This window comes from Pristis pectinata, chromosome 27 (assembly GCF_009764475.1).
Source record: "Pristis pectinata isolate sPriPec2 chromosome 27, sPriPec2.1.pri, whole genome shotgun sequence".
In the NCBI taxonomy this organism is placed as follows: Eukaryota; Metazoa; Chordata; class Chondrichthyes; order Rhinopristiformes; family Pristidae; genus Pristis; species Pristis pectinata.
Window position 1 is genome coordinate 6567562 of NC_067431.1, and position 23471 is coordinate 6591032.

The following is a 23471-nucleotide window of genomic DNA, read 5'->3' on the forward strand; positions in this document are numbered from 1 at the left end:
AATGAGAATTCATTATATTGAGGCATACAAGATTCTGAGTGGGTTTGGGACTATGGATGTTAGGATATCATTTCCTGAGGATCGAGGATCTAGAGACACGACCACAGTCGCAGGATAAAGGGTCAGACTGAGAGGAGGAGAAATGTCCTTCCTTTGGAATTCTTTACCCCAGAGAACTGTTGTTGATTACATTCAAGGTGGAGATCAGTAGAATTTTGGGTGTTAAGCGATATAGGGGTCAGTGGGAAAGTGGACAAGGTATATAATCAACCACGATCTAACTGACTAGCAGAGCAGCTTCTGGAACTATTTGGCCTCCTATTCTTATCCTTTATGTTCTTACCAAGTATAATTTTCAGCTGCATATGTAATTCTACTCATACTTAGCTTTATCCAGTGAGAGTCAATGTCTGTGGAGCTGTCTCCCAGGGAGAGTTGATGTGTATGGGGCTGTGTCGTGGGAGAGTCAGTGTCTGTGGGACCTGTACTCCAAGGTGAGTAGGCTATGGAGGATCTTGCTCCCCGGGAGAGTCAATATATGTCGGACCTACAGCCCAAGGACCACCAGAGTCATTGTATGTGGGACCCAACTCCCAGGAAGCGTCAGTGTTGTGTGTGTCTGTTTCCTGCTATGTATAGTTATGTGAGATTTCATGGCTCCAGTGGTCTCAATGTGTCCCCAGTGCTCAGCTTTGCTCCAATGAGGAGGAAGCAATTAATTCTGGAAAAGGATCAGCAATACAGCACAGGGGATTTGCTCAACATATTGTAGCTGTGGAATACAGCAGTGGAGATTGAATAGTGAGAATACGGGTGGATGTTGGGGAAATCTGTTCAATCCTTCTGTGTGTGTACACATGCCTGTGTGTGTATAAGTGTCTGAACATCGATGAGGTGGCGATCTATTGGGTGAGGGCATTGGGATATGGAACCACGACATGGACATGGAATTGATGTTCAGATCTTTGAAGAAAGGCAAATTCCATAATTAGGTAAATGTTATAACATGGGTAGCTTATAATTTGGGTGCTAAAGGTATCTGCCGACCCCTGGTTATATCAAGTTTGCACTGTACAATTTATCTTCAAGATGTAGCAAACTCCTGCATATGACTGAATAAATATTATACTGAGCAACATCAGCAAATATGATAACATAAAATTGCCTTATTAAGGTATCTTACTGCGGAAGTATTTGAAATGTAGGAGTTTGCTTTATGTTCTCTGGTAAACCAATTAGTGATTACAGTGTCATGTAGATGTGAGACTTAGTGTGTTTTCTGGAAAATCTTTAGTCTGAAACACAATGGAAACTCATCCCTGCCTAAGAATTTGAGGCAGTCTGTGCTTTTAGGATCAATTACTGTGTGACAGTGAGAAAGTGCATTAACTTCAGACTGATATCACTGCATTGTGGCAGCGTGTCTCCAACAGCGTGTGGATGTTTTAGATTAAACGTCCAGTGCGTTTTCCTCAATCCTGAGCTACATTTTAATTCATACTAGAGGAAGCCTCTGGGTTGTGGAAACTGAGAAGGTCTCACCACAGTATCAGACTCACTCAACCTCACCGACATCTCAAAGCCCCCCGTCCAAAAGACTCTGCTTTGACCAGGGGCAAACTAATTGCACCTCCCTGCCAACCCCCACCCCTGACACTTAGCTGCAAAGGTGAAATTGCTCACTGACGATTCATCCATTCGTGGCGTGCAGCTTACAGACTGTGAAACCTCCTTTGTATGAAGTTACCAACTAATTATAGTAATTTTTATATCTTTGCACTATACTGCTGCTGCAAAACAACAAATTTACGACATACAAGTCAGTGATAATAAACCTGATTCTGATTCTGTACCTATATATTTTGTGTGGCACTTACAAATGGTTATATCCATTACAGGCAGGTAATAGACTGTGGTTATACTCCTCGTGGGATTGAATAATAATTTGATCCTGCATGTTATTGATACAGGTCATTCAATACATTGTTATTACTTTGTCTCTTTTACATAATTTATTTGATTGTTAACGAACGGCTAATTTCAGGTTTGACTGGCTCTGGCCAGAATCCCTACCTCCTTGATTTCTTTACACTTTGGATATAGATCAGTCACTTGGATCAGTTGAAGTGGCTTATCACGCTGAGAACAGTTATTAGGAAGCAGCACATGTTTATGGGAAACTCTCACTTATAACCCTGCAAGGATTTAGTTGGGGAGTTTGATATTTCATCTGGTTCACTGTCAGTTACTAAAACGTTATTCGAGCCCCACCCCAAAAGCACTCCTTACAGTAGGCAAATTCTACTTCTACTGCCCATGGTTACCAGGGTTTAACTTTTGCTGTGAAGCAGGATGGGTGTAGTCAGATCAGCTAAAATGGAAACTGATCCAATATCACTTGTTTTATCCCACCACTGAAAAATAAAAGGTCATCCCAGTAAGTCCAGCGATGTTTGAATGCCAGTCCAGTCTGGTTATTGCCTGCTCTCAGCTACAGCGGCAAGAGTGGGAGTAAAGATTACTTGGTCTTCAGCATATTACCACTTGTGGGATCCTGCTGTACGTAAATGGGCTGCTGAGTTTTCTGTATGATAACACTGACTATACTTCAGATGTATTTTATTTCTGTAAAGGCTTCAGGGGCATACTGAAATCATGGAGCCTGTCATGGAAACATTTTCTTTCTACAAGTTCCCTTGTCACTCCTGCACTGGCACAGGACAAGGCTGGGTCGACCTCTTTGCTACTCTTCGAATGCACGGGTATTGAATAAGGAAAGGACTTTGTTCATCCCTGAACATTCAGAATTTTCACGCTCTAAAGATGCTCGATAACCATATCCAAACCATGAACCAACACTGCTCCGGGACAGGAGAAAATGGGTAACCTGCTCCTACCCAGAACTTAATCTGTTGCTAACAATGCCAGGATGAACTATCAAAGGAACGTCTCTCCTCAATAAATAATGGGAGATGTTACACTCTCATTCATATTTGTAAAATAGCTGATTTTTTAAAACCTTAACACTATAGCCCAGAGATTCAGGGGTAAATACTTGGAATTTCCTCCAATGTCTCGCACATCAGCCAACATACTGAAGATCAAACTCCTCACCTTCATTGCACCTTGCCTCCCATATTACTTACTGGGAAGCGCCCACTTCCCTTCCCCACATAAATGCCAGCAGGAGATAGTGGCCACACTTCTGCCCATTGTCCTTCATTTGCACTATTGATGGCCCCAATACTGCACCCGCTGAAGGCCCTGCTTTGGTCCAAACCTTTCAACGGTAAAATTGTTGCACTAACCATAGGTGTAAGTTCTCATCCAAACTAATCTGGTGTTGCAGTAGGTGCTTCTGTCCTGTGCATTTAGTGTTCCACTGTCATCACTACCAGGGAACAGGCCAGAGCATAAAATACAAGATGGAGAACCACCAGTGAACATCGAGGTAGTTCTAATTATACAAATCCTTTGTAGATATAAATGAGCATACAGTACATCAAGAAAGATGTTAAACCAACAGAGTTTCTTTACAACTGTGACACCCCAAATCTCTTTTCATGCAAGTATCACTTTAAGATGATCGGGAGGGATACAAATCTTGTGCAGGCGGGTGGGATTAGTTTAATTTGACATCATGGTTGGCACAGACGTCGTGGGCCGATGGGCCTGTTCTTGTGCTGTACTGTTCTATGATCTATATGCACTGGTACTACCCCACAGACTGCCTGTTTGCTATAGAGATCTCAGTCCAGAAGTCTGAACACTCACAGGTATGCACCCCCCTCTACTTCAAAGGAGACATCTGCTCAGGTTGTGCAGATGCTCCTGAGGCAAGAATACAGTGATCCCATCACTGCTCAGCCTGTTGTGCAGTAAACCACAGCAGCAATATGCAAAGGCTGCATCTGAGGACTTGCATTGGCTGGGCTGATGTGAATGGTGCGGCTGCTTAGAGCTGAGATGTGGGGCTCAAGGCTGCAGTCTGGCACAGTGAGTGCACCCACTGCGAGGGACAGGCAGCATCTGCTCCAGGTGTTGACAGACCACAGTATCCTACAGGTTCTTTCGTCACCACCTGTCAGAGGTGATGGGAGCTGTTGTCTCTCCCCAGCCTGGAGACTTTTCTACGATAACAAGCTCAATGCTGGGCACCTGAGAAGATGGTCAGGACCTCAGTTTTTCATGTGAAACAGACGTTTCAGAGTGTGCTGCACTCCTTCAGCTCAAGTCTGAAGAGCCTTAGCTCAAGTCTGAAGTAATTCTTGAACCAATGGCCTTCTGTCTCAGAAGCAAGGGTCTAAAACTGAGCAAAGGCTATATTCCTTCAAACATTAAGTTATAGACCTGATCACTCAACTAATGAGCTAGTTCAGGAGTTTTCACTACACATATATTTTGCACAAAGGAACTCATTGATTCTGAGCATCCAGGAAGGACATAGTACATAAAATAAAGCCAGAGGTGATCTTCAACATAAATTTAACTTCAATACTTTTGGAACAACGTCTAGCACTGCAAGGTGGTTGGGAGTGTAAGTGCTGCCTTGCCAGTGGCTTCAACATTACCTCCATGTTGGAGAGGTTCATGTTGAGTTCTTGAAGCCGTGCTGTTCTCCAGTCCTCAGCTGTACTTGTTATGTAGTTGTCAGTCAGAGCATCCCAGATCCTGGAATAAGAAAGGTCATTGTTAGTAGTCAGCTGCACACAGCCCAGCCCATGCTCAGTCTCTTGCTGGGAGTACAAATGCTCTTTGTCACTCCACAGAGGAGCTGCATCTGGCCCACAGGCTTCCATGCCTAACAATCAGCACGTTTAATCTGATTAACCAACTGACTGTCAGGGACATTTCTCTGCCTAATCCAAATGGTGCACCCAAATCTTGGGTACAATAATCAGAAGGAAGGATTGTATAGAACAAAGAACATAGAACAGTATAACACAGGAATAGGCCCTTCAGCCCACAATGTCGCTGGCGAACATGAAGCCAAACTAAACTAAATCTCTTCTGTCTGTACATGATCCATATCCCTCGGTTCCCTGTATATTATTGTGTCAGTCTAAAAGCCTCTTAAATGCCATTATCATATCTGCTTCCATCACTACCCCTAGCAGCCTGTTTTAGGCACCGACCACTCTCTGTGTAAAAAAAACTTTCCCCCTCTCACCTTAAATATGCATGTCGCCTAGTACTTGACATTTCTACCTTGGGAAAAATAATTTTATAAACTTCTATCAGGTATCTAACAGCTCATTGATACCCCTCCTAACCACCCTTTGCTCCACTCTAATATTCCACAACTTCCCTGGATCCTCTCTGTAGCAGTCCCTCTCTCCCAACCCTGCCCAAAATCTCTTCAGCTCCCCCAACTCTCCCTGTAGACTCCCGCCATACAAATGGTTCCAACACCATTGCTGCGAGTTTTCTACACAGCCTTACTTAATCCTGCTGAGGCAGAGATCTCACTTTGTTCATCGCCTGTGAGGTTCATGCTGACAGCTTGAGGACGGGAAAGATTAGTCTCTTCCCCCAGATGCAAGATGCCTGCTTCCCTTCTGCCATCACCACTTGTTCCCACATTGTCCATTGTGATTTGTCTAATGGTACTTCTCTACCTAATGCCCTTAAGGTGGTCTTTTGCTGGCCTTTTACTGGCAACTTGTTTTAAACACAACTACGTCGGCGGTATCTTGATTCTCAGAATAACAGACTAATATTCCTTGGTGCTCTAGCCAAACCACAGAAAAATAACAAAATTAAATCTGGTCATAAAATCAAATTAACCATCCGCCTCAGGCCCCATTTGTGTCTTCAGCAAAAAAAAACTTGTGTGTCTTTTTTTTAAACAAATTCCCAACAAAGTGCTTATTTATTCTATCCACAGGTCCTTTGTACAAACTCCAGCAACTGTTGTGATATCTCTCAAACAAGTCCTTGGGCATATTCAACTCAGCAATAATAAAAAAAAGTCATTATGCTTCTCTGCAGGTTTCCCTCATCTAGATAGATTTCTGTCCCAGAAGGCAAGATCAGAAGTCAGTCTCTTTGAAAACAAATCATTAATTTGTGAGGTGGAGCACAATGATTCTCTCACTTTGGGTCCAGTTGGTGCAACTCATGAACAAACCACTGTCAGAAAGTCCTGCAAATATGTCAGTATTATTACCGATGGTTTCAGATTTTGCTCTGCATTGTTCTTTTACTTATAGATTATGAACTAAATCATATGAGTGCAGCAGACTTCAACACACTGACCTGGTTTCCATATTAATTATCTTCTCGAAACTACTGTAATAGGTCCCTAAGGCCTGATTAGAATTTCATCCAATAAGTATGCTGATTCAGTCCCTGGGGCGTCTAGTATAAGCTTCCAGTAACTGTCAGCATGGTTCAGTCACATGTGCATTTGAACAAATGGCTCCCAGTGGTATTGGTGGTGACTCATTTCAGGGTGAATCCCCAGTTATAGTAAATCTAATGCAACTGCCAAAGTCTGCCTTGAAACAAACACAGCAAAGGCTGCAAATGCTTTGCAGGTTTCAACATCTGTGGAGAATAACAGATATTTACCTTGATATTTACCAGAGCAGTGTTCCAGAGCAGGTTGGGAAGACCAACACCATGGGGTATAAACTCCCCAGTGAGGAGTTTTTTTTTTAAACAGACTTACTGCTAGGAGCTGACGTATTGGGACAATTTTGACCTGTTGAAGAGGCTTGGCTGCCTGCCGATCATGGAGCTTCTGTGATACAAGGCAGCAACCTGGAAGCAGGCAGGATGGTGGGGGGGAAGATAGGGTGGGGGGGCAGCTGAGGGACATTTGGAGGTAAAGCAAGGCTGGAATGGATGTGGAGATCCTATGGTTAAAGATCACAGTGATTGGGAAAAGAAGGGAGGGTATTGGAGATTTATAGGAGAGATTGAGATTTGGGGAAAGTGTCAAACATCAGAAAAGATGTCGGGCAGTAGGTTGGTGTGACGGATCAGTAGTCACAGGGGTGCTTAGGTCTGTGATTTTGGACATATGGGGGGAGAGAGATGGTGGAGGTGGGGGAAGCAATATTGGGCTGTGCAATACTGACCTACAAGCAGAGCTAGTAGTAATAGACTGGCCTTTTTTATTTATCTTTACCTCCTCAGTTTCCTGAACCTCAGGAACTCGGCAAACATGGCCTGCGGAGAATGAATCATTCCCCACATCCCTTTCCTGTTAGAATGGGAAATAGGGACATTTATGGTGGGCTGAGCCCATTTCAGATTTTTAACATTTTAATTACCTCTTGAAATCCATGCATTTTGGAGGTCAAAATTGGACCAATAGTTCAGGTCTTATGCCAGAACAGGAAAAAAAAATAGAGATGTAGAAGTTTTAAGCAAGTGCTGAGGTTTGGAAAGACAGAAGAGAGACTCGGTTCCACAGCCATGTGACCTCCCCACAAACCCCTCCCCCCCCAATCATGCTTCTTTTCTTCTTCCCTTTCCTAGCCTCTTTTTTTCTACCTTTATCCCCCTCTCTCTCCTTACCTTTGACCCATCCCCTGGTGGATCTGCTCTCCCCTCCTCCCCTACACCTGCCTATCACTATCTCTTACCTGCATCTACCTATCACCTCCCTGTGCCCACCCCGCCTCCCCTCTTTTGTCCACCTATCGCTGCTCTGCTTTTCCCTCCTATATATTGGGCTTCCCCTTTTCCTATCTTCAGTCCTGAAGAAGGGTCCTGACCCGAAACGTTGACCGCCTGCTTTTCTCCACGGATGCTGCCCGGCCTGCTGAGTTCCTCCAGCATCGTCATGTTTTTCATGGAAAGACAGTAGTCTGCTTGGCTACAAAAGACTCCCCTAAACCCAACCATGGTCAATACAAATTAATTCAAGCCTAAATGCTGATAATCCTTTCCAGATATGACATCATCGCAAATGTAAGCTTCAGCATGCTATTCATACGCCAATATTTTTAAGCAATCATCCTGACCTGGATAAAGCACTGAGACAGACCAGCCCAGGATTCCCCAACCCAATCCAAGTAAGAATATACTTCTGACCCAAACTGAACTTGCCACATATATAGTCAGGTCCTGTCAGGTCAGATCTTGGAGCCAGGAAGAGGAGGAGGAAGAGGATTCCCCTTATGTGGAATTGAAATTCTACAGAGCATGGATATCTAGGCTTCTAGGAGAGGAGGGATGGGGTCACATCTCCACCCATCCTTCTTCCTTGCACTGATGTACAGCCTGGTAGAAAAGCCCAAAATGCCACAATATGTGCCCATTGTTGTCAGGGATTGAAAACACAGAAGCTTGAGTGCAGTTAAAGAGGAGTTGTTGCTGGGTAAAGTGAAAGAATGAACCTCAACATTCAAAACATTGAGGTTGTTTGGCCAAACCAGTCTAAAAATGGTAAGAAGGCCATAGCATTTTATAACTGTGCCTTGGACTATCACCACTCTATCTCAGTCACCCCAGGGGTCAGATGAATAAACAGAGAAATCACGTGAATGGTTAGGGTATGTGGAAGGAGCGGTGAAGAAGCAGGCAAGGTTCTTCCCAGCAAGAGTGGAGACAACGGAGCAAGTCTTGAAAGGGAAACAGCCTTTCCCCAACACAGAGCAGCCTGCCCAGCTCAAACACAGCAAGTTAGGAAGCTGGAAAGCTGGTAACAGGAGTCAGCGCTTCAGTCTGCCATTCAACCACATGCCAGGGGATCTGCAACTGAACTCTGTTTACCTGTCCTACTTCTACAACCTTTGTTTCCTTGTCTAACATAAATCTCTCCCATTCCAATTTTCCCCATACCCTAAAGCCTTGTGATATATTCGTTACAAAGAAAATCCATTACATTAGAGAAAATACTTGTATTTCAGGGGAAGAAAGTCCACTGCAAAATGAGAATTAGGCAGGATTGGAATAAAGGGTTAATTGTCCAAACACTGGGCCACAGTCCATGATTCGGAAGTGCACTGGAGTGCTTTGGGTGATACTTCAGGTGTCCCATTTATTCATATTGGGAGTAGAAGGAACCAATCTGTAGGGACCATTCCAAGTTGAGTCCCGAATTAGCTGACTTCTACTCAGGCAACAGTTTGGGTGCTAATACTAGCTCCCCTACATGAGGAGGAAATCAGATGGGATTTGTGTAATAAAGCTCTTGCTAGAAAGTGTTCTAGTTATTAGCTGATTCACCATTAGATATATAGCCATCCAACCCCTTGCACTTGAGTTCCAATTACTTGTCTTAACTTCAAAGCATTTCTCCCCTTACCTCAATGAAACCTATAAAAGTCTTGGACCTTGGACACTCCAATTATGCCAGTATCTGCGTCCCTTTGATGTAAAGAATTACAGACTTCCATTCCTGTTTGTGTGAAGGAAGGACTCTACACAGTGGCACAGCTAGTAGAGCCACTGCCTCACATCACTAGAGACCCAGGTTCAATCCTGACCTCCGGTGCTGTCTGTGTGGAGTTTGCACGTTCTCCCTGTCACTGCGTGGGTTTCCTCCGGGTGCTCTAGTTTCCTCTTACATCCCAGTGACATGGTAGTCAGTAGGTTAATTGGCTGCTATAAATTAGCCCTAGGGTGTAGATGAGTGGTAGAATCTTGGGGGATCTGATGGGAATGTGAGAGAATAAATAATGGGAATAATTAGAACTAGTGTAAATGGATGGTTGATGGATGGCATGGACTCAGTGGGCCAAAGGCCCTGTTTTCATGCTGTATCTCTCTTTGACTCTTTATAAGATGTTGGTCAGACCATACTTGGAATATTGTGAGCAATTTTGGGTCCTGTATCTAAGGAAGGATGTGCTGGCCCTGGAAACGGTCCAGAGGAGGTTCACAAGAATGATCCCAGGAATGAAAGGCTTAACATATCAGGAGCGTTTGATGGCTCTGGGCCTGTACTCGATGGAGTTCAGAAGAATGAGAGGGGGAATCTCATTGAAACGTACCAAATACTGAAAGGCCTGGATGGAGTGGACATAGAGAGGATGTCTCCATTAATAGGAGAGTCCAGGATCCGAGGACACAGCCTCAGAATAAAGTGATGTGCCTTTAAAACTGAGATGAGGAGGAATTTCTTTTGTGAGGGCTGTGGAGACCAAGTCATTGGGTGTACTTAAGGCAGAGATTGATAGGTTCTTGATTGGTAAAGGGGTTAAGGGTTACAGGGAGAAGGCAGGAGAATGGGGTTAAAAATAAAACAGCCGCGACTGAATGGCAGAGCAGACCTGATGGGCCAAATGGCCTAATTCTGCTCCTATATTTTATGGGCTTATAGTCTTCCTAAGTGACACAGCTCTTATTTAAAGACTATTTATTTTGTGACTGACTCCATCAGAGAATTATCTGCATTTATCCTATCAAATCCTTTTAATTGGTTCACCCATCAGTCTTCTGTGCTCCAGGGAGCAGCGTGCAAGTTTATGCAAACACTTGGTGATCAAGTTTACTTAGGAATGGTTACAATTTGGAAAAGTTATCTGGAGGCCATAGAACCAATGAGTCAGCAGAGGCTGGATGGTTTGAAATTATGCTTTGGAAGGTCAGCACTTATTGCATTCATTTGCTGTCCCTCTGTCTGCAATTCTAATGGAGATGCTAATTCTTTTATCCTATCCATTAAAATAATGGCCAACGGATCTTCATCCATCAAGTGTTTGTCACTAATCTTTGCATGAGGCCAATTAGACCAATTAAAGCACTATTATACTCCTGGTCATGACAGAGTGCCCTTATCAACTGGGATTACTGCATCAATGGAAGAAGTATAAACACAGAAGGAAGGTATTGGTATTGGTTTATTATTGTCACTTGTACTGAGGTACAGTGAAAAGCTTGTCTTACAAACCGATCGTACAGGTCAATTCGTTACACAGTGCAGTTACATTGGGTTAGTACAGAGTGCATTAATGTAGTACAGGTAAAAACAATAACAGTACAGAGTAAAGCATCACAGCTACAGAGAAAGTGCAGTGCAATAAGGTGCAAGGTCACAACAAGGTAGATCGTGATAAAGGTAAAGGCTAGATGAAACTTCCTTTTCCTTGAATTGCTGGCAATAATATATAGGGGATAACAGGATGGGTTCCATTACAGATAGGTGATCCAGATTTTATACTGGGTGATACTCCCATACGTGACAACAGGATTATCTGCCCCAATATGCCTTGCTGGTATCGCTAATATCCCGGAGCATCATGTGTCTAACCTTTATGTTGAAGATATTAATAGGCAAATATTCATTGTTTATTCTCCCTAGATGTTTAATGTGGATTTTGGTCCATATATTAGCGATAGCTTGAGGCTTGTGTTGAAACGTCTGAGGAAGATATTGGGACATGTTCAGAACATGCTATTAATATCTGACCTTCCTCTTTCAAGCAGCTTCTCAGGATCAAGGATGAGTTGCATCCACTCCAGCTGTGAGGAGTGGAAGGTGCCCGTATGCGAGTTATTTTAATGTGGGGTGGCTATTGAACACCAGGTACCACATGGGCTTGACAGAGGAAGGTCTTGGTCCAATGGCAAAGAGGATTGTACACCAGGCCCTAGTGCACACACATACACATGCATGCATACATGTATGAACATGCACATGTACACATGCACTGACCAGACACGTGCACACACCAACACACACATGACTTTGCCCACATCCCTTTTCTTCAGTCTGCTTCCTAACAGACCTTCCAGCACATGAATCCACTCCCTCCTTCGGTCTCCCTACCTCTGTCTCCCTTCCCCTAACTGCCTCCCTCAGTCTTCTGTGTTAAATAGCAAGAGCAGCAGCAATAGACAGAGCAAAGCAATCCCACAACCAACTGATCAGATCAATGCTCTGCGGCCCTACCTCTTCGGGTTATGCATGCTGGTGGATAACACATGAATATACAAATTAGGAGCAGGAATAGGTCCCTTGGCCTCTGCCATTCAATAAGGTCATGGCTAATCTGATTATAACATAAGAATTGTATTCTCACTTCCCACACTAACCTTTCACTCTCTTTCTTGTCAAGCATCTTCCAAAGACGTACGGGTTAGGAACTGTGGGCATGCTATGTTGGCACTGGAAGAGTGGCGACACTTGTGGGCTGCCCCCAGCGCATTCTCAGTAACGCAAGAAGATGCATTTCACTGTGTTTCGATGTACATGTGACAAATAAATAAATATCTTATCTATCTACCTCTGCCTTAAAAATATCAAAAATGCTGCTATCACTGCCCTTTGAGAAAAAGAGTTCCAAAGACTCGTGGCCTTCTGTGGTTAAAAAAAAAAGCCTCATCTCTGTCTTAAGTGGGTGGCCTCTTATTTTTAAACAGTGATCCAGATTCTAGATTATCCCATAAATAGAGATATAATTTCCACATCTAGGGCAAGACCGCTCAGAACCTCAAGTTTCAATCAAGTCCCCTCTCACTCTCTAACCAGTGGGCGTGCCCAGCATGTTCAACTTTTCCTCATGAGGCAATCCACCTGTTCCAGGTATCAGTTTAGTAAACCCCTGAACCGCTAATATCTGGCTTAGGGAAGAAAATATGAGCAGCAGGATACCCATGTTTTTCCTCATTCTGTAGCGTCACAAATCTACGATACAAGGGTTTCATTGCGGAAATAGATTCAGTGGGTTAATGACGTGCGGTGGTCTCAATCAGTCACCTGAACAAGTGGGAAATGAATTCCCTCCCTGACCCTTTCCATCTCTCTCTCTGTTCCTTTAGGTCTCTCCTCAAGCCTGTCAGAGGTCTAGGTCACTTGTTCTTCCTCGAGTCGTCAGGTCAAGTCTATTGTCATGTGCACAAGTACATGTATGCAGAGGTACAGTGAAAAACTTACTTGCAGCAGCATCACAGGCACATAGCCTCATATAGGCTGCATTCACAAGAAAAACATAAATTATACACAATTTTTACAAGAAAGAACACAATTAGAACAAAAAAAAGCAAACAACCCTAACCCTAAAGTCCGTTTTAGTGATAAGCGGTCCCAGTGTTGCTATACTGAGGTAGTGATTAGGGTTGTGCAGGTTGGTTCAAGAACTGGATGGCTGAAAGTAAGTAGTTGCTCTTGAACCCGGTGGTGTGCGACTTCAGGCTTCTGTACCTCTTGCCTGATGGTAGCTGTGCAAAGATGGCATGGCCCAGATAGTGAGGGTCTTTGATGATGGACTTTGCCTTCTTGAGGCAGCGCCTACCGATGGTGCGGAGGGACGTGCCTGTGATGTATTGGGCAGAGTTCACTAATCTCTGCAGTTTATGTTCCTGTGCATTCAAATTGCCGTACCAGACCATGATGCAACTAGTCAGCATACTTTCAACAGTACACCTGTAGAAGTTTGATAGAGTGTTTGGTGACAAACCAAATCTCTTTAACCTCCTAAGAAAGTAAAGATGCTGGTGTGCTTTCCTTATGATTGATCTATGTGCTGAACCCAGGACAGGTCATCTGATATGTTAATGCCCAGGAATTTAAAGCTGCTGACTCTCTCCACCACCGATCCACCAATGTAGACTGGCACATGTTCACCCTCCTTCCCCTTCCTGAAGTCAACAATCAACTCTAGTTTAGCTGACGTTGAGCAAGAGGTTGTTGTTGCAGCACCACTCAACCAGGTGTCCTATCTCGCTCTGGTAAGCTGACTCATCACCACCTGTGATTCATCCAACAACAGTAGTGTTGATGGTGAATTTGAAGATGGCATTGGAGCTGTGCTTAGCCACACATTCATGTGTGTACAGAGAGCAGAGCAGGGGGCTAAGCATGCAGCCTCGAGGTGCACCTGTGTTGATGATCAGTGAGGAGGAGATGTTATTATCGATCCTCACTGACTGAGGTCTGCTGATGAGGAAGTTGAGTATCCAGTTGCAGAGGGAGGTACAGAGGCCCAGGTCTTGAAGATGTCAGATTTCATCTGACCTTGTTTTACTAGAGTAAAGGCACAGTACAAATGCTAGCTGTGAAGATAAAAGCCCCAAAATTTGCTGGCAGTAGGGACACAAACGATTGAACAAAAATTCCATTCATGAATAATAAACAAAGCCTGTTTCACATTTGGCAACACTTTTGTTGGTTCATGTTGATTCCTGAAAGCAGGGTTGACTATGCCTCATTTCAACATCTCTGCTCCCAGTTATTACTTTGCTTAATGGATAAATTCAACAATTCTGCAATACATCATGCAAAGAAATAAATGGACAGCACAGGCAAAACAGGAAGCCACCTGCAACTCATTCACTAATCCCATTCACAGTGAGTGAGGGTCTGGACTACTGAATAAGTCCTCACATACCTGCTGTAGAGAACTGAACATTCAAAAATAAAGGCACAGATGGAATGTGGGCACAGAGCTGAAATAATATCATAAATGATAGGAACGAAGCTTAAATGTTCAGTCAACGTCACACTAATACTATGCTGTATAGTCTCTTTTGAAACCAAATAATAGAGGCAACAGGGAGAGTTCCATCTGTCTTTTTGGAGGAAGCAAACAGACTTGCATTTATATGGCACCTTTCATTACCCTAGACACATCTCAAGTCACCTTATAGTCAATGAAATATATTTGATGTGGAGCTTTGCTGTGATACATTGGAGCCAACTAGCACTGTGTACTTGTGTAACGTTCCCCAGATCACTGGTTTCTGGCTGCTGAATGGGAGGGAATGAGCTAAATCCCCAATTCTTCTCCAAAATTTGTTCATGGGACATTTTGCATCCACTTGAAAGGGCAACAGATTAGAACATAGAACACTACAGCACAGTACGGGCCCTTCAGCCCACAATGTTGTGCTGACATTTTATCCTGCTCTAAGATCTATCTAACCCTTCCCTCCCACATAGCCCTCCATTTCGCTATCATTCATGTGTCTATCTAAGAGTCTCTTAAATGTCCTTAATGTATCTGCCTCCACCACCTCTGCAGGCAGTGCGTTCCACACACCCACCACTCTCTGTGTAAAAAAAAACTTACTCCTGACATCCCCCCTATACCTTCTTCCAATCACCTTAAAATTATGCCCCCTCATGTTATCCATTTTCACCCTGGGAAAAAGTCTTTGACTGTCAACTCGATCTATGCCTCTTATCACCTTGTACACCTCTATCAAATCACCTCTCGTCCTCCTTCTCTCCAAAGAGAAAAGCCCCAGCTTGTTCAACCTATCCTCATAAGACATGCTCTCCAATCCAGGCAGCATCCTGGTAAATCTCCTCTGCATCCTCTCTAAAGCTTCCACATCCTTTCTATAATGAAGCAAGCGGAACTGAACACAATACTCCAAGTGTTTTATAGAGCTGCAACATTATGTCGTGGCTCTTGAACTCAATACCCAGTTAACCCATTCTTCAGTTAAATCACATGACTTTGTCACCCTCCTCTGAGATCTCTAATGCTATCACCCTCACTGCTTCACTCACTGAGATCGACTGAGAGCACAGATTATTAATCAAACTCAGGATATTCCTAACCTGTGTCGCTCCGCATCACTCCAATTATTAACTGAATTGATTGACGGGGTCATTTTAAACTGGCTTGGCATGGAAGTAACCCTGAGCAGATAGAACACCAGTTTTAGATCTACATAATATTACTCAACAGTGACTTAAGTGGAGACTAAATATAATTCCAGTGCAAAACCAGCCATACACATGATCCTGTCAAGATATTTAAAATTTCCCCACACAAATACCTGAATGATGAAGGATATGGGCCAATTTATTCCACATGTACTGTCATTATCATGTGCTTTAAAGAAAGCAGTCAGGAAAATATGGTCTAGCAAACAAAGAAACAAAAAAACATATTACTTTTTGCACTGAGAGATCTTATTTTTACTTCATGAGTTCATTTTGGAGTCCAGTGACTATTAGTAATGCAGACAAATTCTACACCTTTTCTGTGTTGGGAAAGGACTGCTGGTCAGGAGACTTGATAAGAACTGTTTTTCTTTTACTAGTTCTGAGACCTTTACTGAACCATTGGAAGAGGGAGGTGTGCCTGTTTTGTGCCTATTTGAAGGATACTTTCTCTGACCATTAACGCTGCCTCAACGGTGTACTGGATAGCAAAATATGACATGGAATTCAACTCTACTGACAAGGAAGTGAAAGTGACCAACTGAACTAAGCCAGTTCACGTTAGATGGCACATCAATAATTGGATAGATTTTTGTTTGAAGTGATGTTAATGCTTGATTAATTCAGGAAGCCTCAGACCACTTATTGCACTGCCAGGAACTTTCACATAATCAGTGTATTGATCATTTTGAATTTGCTTGCAGGAGGTTAGTTCACAGATCACTTTCCAAAATATCCTGAAGTAATAATGTTACTGAATACAAGGCTATTCTGTGCACCCACTGTGCAAATGGATTTGAACTTTTTTTTCTCTACGGCTATTAATCCTCAAGGTGTTCCACAGTCCATCTGGAGCACACCCAAGTGAACACATTTCACATGTTCAGAAAGTGATTGATAAAGAAAATTAGATCCTAAGCTTCATGAAAGAAGCATTGCATATAAAAGCAAGCAGATTACGTCAAATCTGTCAAAACATTCATTATAGGTCACAATTCAAGAATTGTGTCCAATACTGGCTATTGCTCTTCGGAAGAATGTGAAGATTCTAGAGAGCGTGAACAGAAGATTTACCAGAATGGTTTAAGGGATGAGGGTTTTCAGTAACAAAGATTGATGAGAGGCAAATGCCATCAAATCACAGAAAAGTTATGACACAGGAAGCCTTTTAGCCCATCTGTGTCCATTGAACAGTCTAATCCCACCCTTCAAGAACAAATCCAAGCACTTTTTCTATGTTAATGTTTCTGCCTGTAGCACTGTTCCTCATTCCTCACTAACTCTTCTGCCAAATACTTTAAACCAACATTTCCCTAGATTCTGATGCCTCTGCTCAATGAAATAGCTCCCTTCTATTTATTCGGCCTAGGTCCCTCAGAATCTTATACACCTTAAGTAAGTCTCCCTCAGCGGCTTCTTTTCCAACCTCAGCTTTTCCAATCTTTCCTCAAAGCCACGTTTTAGGTCCTGGTGACATTCTGCACCCCACAGATTTGATAAAGATGTACAAAATTATGGCAGTTTTCTTTTATATATATATATATATATATATATATATATATATATATATAGAGAGAGAGAGAGAGAGAGAGAGAGATAGAGAGAGAGAGAGAGAGAGAGAGACAGAGAGAGAGAGAGAGAGAGACAGAGAGAGAGAGAGAGAGAGACAGAGAGACAGAGAGACAGAGAGACAGAGAGACAGAGAGACAGAGAGACAGAGAGACAGAGAGACAGAGAGACAGAGAGACAGAGAAGCTGTTCCCATTAGTAGAGAAGTGAAGGTCACAAATTTAAAAGATTGGCAAAAGAACTGGGGTGAGATGAGAAAATTTTTTTTCTCATTAGTGTACTGTGATTATACAGTAAATAATTAGTGTGCACTGAAAGTGTGGTGGATGCAGATTTCATTGTGGCTTTCACCTGGATAAATTTTTGAAGGTAAAACAAAAATGCAGGGCTATGGAGAAAGAGCAGAGAAATTGGACTGACTGCATTGCACTAGCAAGATTGTATTGCACTAATTTGATGGTCTGAAAGACCTCCCTCTGTCGTCTAACAAACATATGGTTTAACCCATAGTAATGCAAGTCAATTTGCCTGTGGGTGCTATCAAAGCAGAATCTGCCTTTGTCTTTTATTAGCATGGGGCAGTCATAATGATGTGCCTGCATGTACACAATCACGTGTCTGCACACCCCACACCACCCACACACACTTACTTACAGGTTTCTGGATCACCAGAGGGAGTGTCACTTTGAGTGCTCTTTAGCCAAGAGGTCTGAGGGCACCCATAGCAACCTCACTGCAGCACCAGGTAGAACCAGCCAATTCCACATGGGAATGAAACCAAGCAGTCTTCTGGATGACATGCTCAGTAATGTGTTTGCCCACTGAGCCATTAAGGCAACAACAGTTCTCACCAATTCCCACTAATTAGAGACATCTGAATACTAATATAACAAAGGACAGACTGCAACATGCCTCAGATTTCCCAGTGAATGTGAATGTGGGGCACATCCAGCCATTGTGGAGCGGCTGCGTGCTGGCATCATGTGACAACATTGCATTTTCATTGAGGAATGCCACCCCCTAGTACCAAATCTGCAGAGTCTGCCCTGGGTCCTCATGACAAACACAGGAGATAAAGAGAGAAAGCCAGTGTTAACCAACAATAACGGGAAGTGGCCGTCGTCAAGGTAGCCTCAAGTGGGTAATAAGGTATCAGCCTTTGGCTTATTACAGGATGTACCATTTGAAAGAACTGGGGTCTAGGGTTGCCTATATAACAGCCCAGTGCAGTAATTATCTGTAAAATCTGTCACTTGCTCTCTCTCTCTCCACATCCACTCTAACAGCTTGGTGCTTCAATGCACCCTCAGATGAACCATCTCAGCTATTCTGGCCCAGTCCTGCTCCATTTAATTCTTTTTTTAAATTACAAAATACCTTTGGTAGCTGCACTCTATGGAATGCATTTACAGCGCTGTATCTTCATTTTAAAAAATCTCATTTCAAGGATGGTCAGGATGAGGATAAATCACATTTTGCGATGCTAATCTGTGCACTTTAGTGTTTATTGTTAAACCTTTTGGTGGATGTGTTTTTACTTCTCAGTGTTCTGCAGGTGATGTGGCTGAGTGATGGGTCACTGCGAAAACACGTCTAACAAAAGGGGTCCATGCAGACCGCCGATTGCAACGCGCACCAGCTACATTCTTACATAAAGCAAACGCCGCTTAACTGAATTCAACTCCAAGGATGAATCAATAAATTAATTTTGCAAGACATTTAAAAATGAAAAGAAAACCTCCAGCGCGGTGTTAGTTTCATTTTAGGACCTGCCTTTTGAGATGAATTGAAATGTCCTGATTTTTTGGTCGCAATTGCTCATTGTGAATTATATTTGTCTGTGAGATCTTACAAAGCACTTACTCATCATCCCTGATCAATCCTTCCTCTTCTTCCGCTGTCTGCTTTATTACCGGGGCCAAATTCTCCGTCTTCTCGTTGTAATTTCGGAAACAAACGTTGAGTTTCTCGTCGAAATCGTTCACCAGGTCCTCCATGGACTTGAAGCTCATGATCTCCGTGGTGAAATTGTCCAGCTCGCTCAGGTCTTCAAGGTGGGAGACCTCCGCCGTTCTCACCGAGCCCAGCTCGTTCAGGTTCTCCTCTTCCAGCTGCCCCGATTCCCCAGCCCGGTCGGGCTTCAACTCGTAGAAATCCTGCCATTCCTCGTCGAGAGTGACGAGCGGAGCTGCCATGGAGCCGTGGATGCGAGAGGCGAGCGCTCGGAGCGGAGGACTGCGGAGAGACTGCGCATTGAAGAAGGTGAGATCATCTCCGCTCCAGGCAGGAGAGCAGGGAGATCACATCTCTTCCCCCAAACCCAACAGCGCCGAGGGAGACCTTTCGATCCATCGGGTCTATGCCAGCTCCCAGGGGAGAAATTCTATCAACTCCATTCCCCTGGTCCCCATCCTTTTCTAATAATTAGGAGACACAGGAGACTGCAGATGCTGGAATCTGGAACAACACACAATCTGCTGGAGGAACTCAGGGCTCGAGTGGCATCTGTACTTTCCTTTCTCCCATAGATGCTGCTCGGCCCACTGAGTATCCCCTCTTACCTCGCCTTGCCTTCGCAGAGCGCTGGTCTATGGGGGAGAGTAACACACCAGCGAAAGTGCACATCAAGTCCGCACCATCAAACGCCCATGTACACTCATTCCCAATCTGAGTGGCTTAGAATAACCCCATCACCTCATACATTTGACTTTTTGTCCACGTGTGACATTTTCAACAAGATATTGAGAGAAAAGTTGGAGGGAGGGTTTTCAAAATAACCTTCCCCGTATTCGTCTGACCTCTCTGCATCCTATAAAGGTCACAGCACCGTGGACGAGAGGAGCAACCCTTCCCCAATCTGGAGGTTCTGATAGGTACACAGGCAGGAGATAACATAACAAAAAACAACCTGCATTTATGTTGGACTTTTAATTTCATAAAACATCCCAAGAGACTTCAAGAGCATTTTCAAAACAACATTTGACACCTAAGTACAAAGCCAAATACCCATTCCCCTTTCAGCAACAAACTATCTGCTGGAGGAACTCAGCCAGTTGAGCAGCATCTGTGGGGACAAAGGAATTGCCCATACCTCAGGTGGAAACCCTGCATCCAGTCTGAGGGGGAGGTGGCCAGTATAAAGAGGAGAAGGGGAGGGGTGAGACAGGAGCCTGAGGTGATTGGTCGACTGAGGAGGGGTGAAGGATGACAGGCATGTAGGGGAGGAGAAGGAGGTGGAGTTGAGTGGGTGGTGGTAGGGCCACTCCCTCACAGCTCCAGAGACCCAGGTTCAACCTCAGATGCTGTCTGTGTGGAGTTTGCATGTTCTCCCTGTGATTGTGTAGGTGTCCTGGGTGCCCCAGTTTCCTCCCACATCCCAAAGACATGCAGGTTGGTAGGCTAATGGGCCGCTGTAAATTGCCCCTAATGTGTAGGTGAGTGCTAGAATCTGGGGAGAGTTGATCGGAATGTGGGGAGAATAAAGTGGGATCAGTGGAAGTATGGTGGTGGATGGTTGGTGTGGACTCATCTCCGGTTTGTGAGCAGACAGCTGAATCATGGCTTCATTTTGAGTGTGGTTCAAAAAGGTGTTATAAAATAAATTGTCATGGTTCCGAGTGCTGGTCTTCAATTCAGCCCTATTGATGGGGCCTTGTTGTGCAGCACATGGTTTCCATGCACTACTAATTATATTATGACACACACCTGAGTTCCATCAGGAGACTAGTATAAGAACCCTGATCGCCAGAGTATTGGTCAATGTTTGGGTGTACTCTGTCTCCTGGCTGCTTAGAGCTAGCCACTCTAGAGCAGTCCCTGTTTCTCCCAGGCTAACCTGTTTCTGTGTTGGGACTCTGTCTCAGAGCCCTGAGGCAAGGTTCCTCCTGGTCGCTGCCTGCATTTGGTTCTGAGGAAGCATCCCGACTCCAGTCTTGTACTGGTGTTCTGCATTTGGGTTCTCTGCAATCCTGCTCTTTGTTTGACACTGTGACAAATAATTTATGCTGAGATCCAAAGTGTTCTCAAATGAAATTTTTGTTAAACTGAGAGTAATGTTAAATATTTGATCAGCAAAGGAATTTAGGGGAAAGTGGGAAGGAGGTCGTGGAGTCTCAGAGTCACACAACACAGAGCAGGCCCTTTGGCCCACCACTTCCAGGCCATCCTTCAAGTCACATCTATACTGATTCCATTTGCCAGCACTCAGTCTGTAGCCTCTATGCCTTGGTGAGTCAAGTGCTCATTGAAGTACTTTTTAATTGTTGTGAGAGTTCCCTGCTTCTGTCACCACTCAGGCAGTACATTCTAGACTGCAAACACCATCTGGGTGAAAAATCCTTTCCTCAGATCCCCTCCAACCCTCTTACTCCTCAGATTAAATGCCTGTGTTTAGACATCTGTTATGAGGTAAAGTTTCTCACTCCCCACCTTATCTATGCCCCTCATGATGTTGTACACCTCTATCAGGTCCTTCCTCTGTTCCAAGGAACAAACCCAACCTATTGAGTCTCTCCTCATAACTGAAACATTTCATCCCAGACAACATCCTGGTGAATCTCCTTTGCACCCTCTCCAGTGCAATGATGCCCTTTCTATTGTGTGGCAACCAGAACTGCCCAAAATATTCCAGCTGTGGCCTAACCAACACATAGAACATAGAACAGTACAGCACAGAACAAGCACTTTGGCCCACAAGGTTGTGCTGACATAGCTAATCCCTCCTACCTACAGAATGCCCACATCCTTCTATTTTCCTCTCATTCATGAGCCCATCCAAGCCCCTCTTAAAAGCCCCCAGTGAATTTGCCTCCACCACCCTATCAGGCAATGTGTTCCAGGCATCCACCACTCTCTGAGTAAAAAAAAACTTACCCCTCATGTCTCTTCTGAACCTACCCCCCTCACCTTAAATGCATGCCCTCTGGTATTGGATCGCTTAATAATGGAAAAAAGATATTGCTTGTCCACCCTATAAAGTTTATAAAGTTGTGCCATGACCTCCTTGTTATATTCTATTATCCTAAGATTCTGTTGTATTGGTTAATGAAGGCTCGTAGCTCATGTGCCATCTTCACCACCTTATCTACTTGTGCTGCCAGCTTTGGGGATCTGTAGACTTGTACACCAAGTTTGCTATGTTCCTCAATACCTCCCAGGGCCCTACCATTCATGGCATATGCCCTATTCTTATTGGACCTCCCAAAATACATCACCTTGCACTCATTAGGATTAAATGCCACTGCTCTGTTCCATTTACCAGCTAATCAATGTCTTTCTGTAACCTAAGGCTATCCAACTCATTATTAACAACACCACCAATTTTCGCATTGACAGGAAAATTACCAATCATACCTCTTACATTCATATCCAAATCATTAAGGTATGTGACGAACAGCAGGAGTCAGCATCGATCCCTGTGGACACCACTGCTCATAGGCTTACAATCATAAAAGCAACTCTCCACCATCACCCTCTCTCATATTACCAAGCCAACTTTGGATTCAATTTGCCAACTTGTCCTGGATTCCTTAGGTTGTAACCTTTTACTCTGATTTTCACTTGGGATCTTATCAAATGCATTACGGAAGTCCATTAGACTACATCAACCACACAGCCCTCATCAATATATTGTGTTTCCTCTTCAAATTGATCAGACAGAATCTCCCAATAACAAAGTCATGCTGACTATCCCTGTTGTTCCAAGTGTAGCTTAATTCTGTCCTTCGGAATTTTTTCCAATACCTTCCTAACCACTGGCATTTTGTCACTTGCTTCCAATACCAGATATGTGTATCTTGAAGCAGTGTTGCGATGCTGTTTCAATGCTTCATGTCAGTTAGCAAACTAAAAAGTAAAATATAAACATAGGTTATGTCGGAGCAGGTTACATATGTGGACAGCAGAACGTGGGAGAACAAAAGACACGGCAAAAGCTGGAATCTAGAACAAAACCAGCTCCTGAAATGTCCTTCTTCCAGAACTGTGGCTTCCCCTCACTCAACGTTGATGGAGCCCTCACACATATTTCCTCCATTTCCCTCATGTCTATTCTGACACCCCCCCCCCCCCCCCGCCAACTGTTCCCATCCCCTCCCCTCCCCTCAACTGGTTCCATCTGGCCATCATCCTCTCCTCATTTGGTACCACCTATCCCCTACCAGGTGATTGAAGTTTCAGTGGGGGAACATTTTGGGAACAGGGACCATAAGTTTTAAGATCATTCTGGATAAGACTGAACCTCGGGTGAAAGTGCTAAATTGGGGGAAGGCTAATTACAATGGTATTAAGCACGAACTGGAGAAAGTAGACTGGGGGAAGCTTTTTGGGG

At 43.9% G+C, this 23471-nt stretch overlaps 1 protein-coding gene across 1 annotated transcript in view; it reads right to left on the reverse strand.

Annotated features, from left to right (window-relative positions):
- Positions 1-19399, reverse strand: part of fez1 (fasciculation and elongation protein zeta 1 (zygin I)) — a 58247-nt gene extending 38848 nt beyond the window's left edge. The window contains exons 1-2 of the mRNA XM_052040104.1: positions 19007-19399; positions 4572-4671 (exon numbers count right to left, since the gene is read on the reverse strand). Coding sequence (XP_051896064.1) covers positions 4572-4671; positions 19007-19338 — 432 coding nt within the window. The 5' untranslated portion in view covers positions 19339-19399. The remainder of the gene's footprint in view (positions 1-4571; positions 4672-19006) is intronic.
- Positions 19400-23471: the final 4072 nt, after the last annotated feature.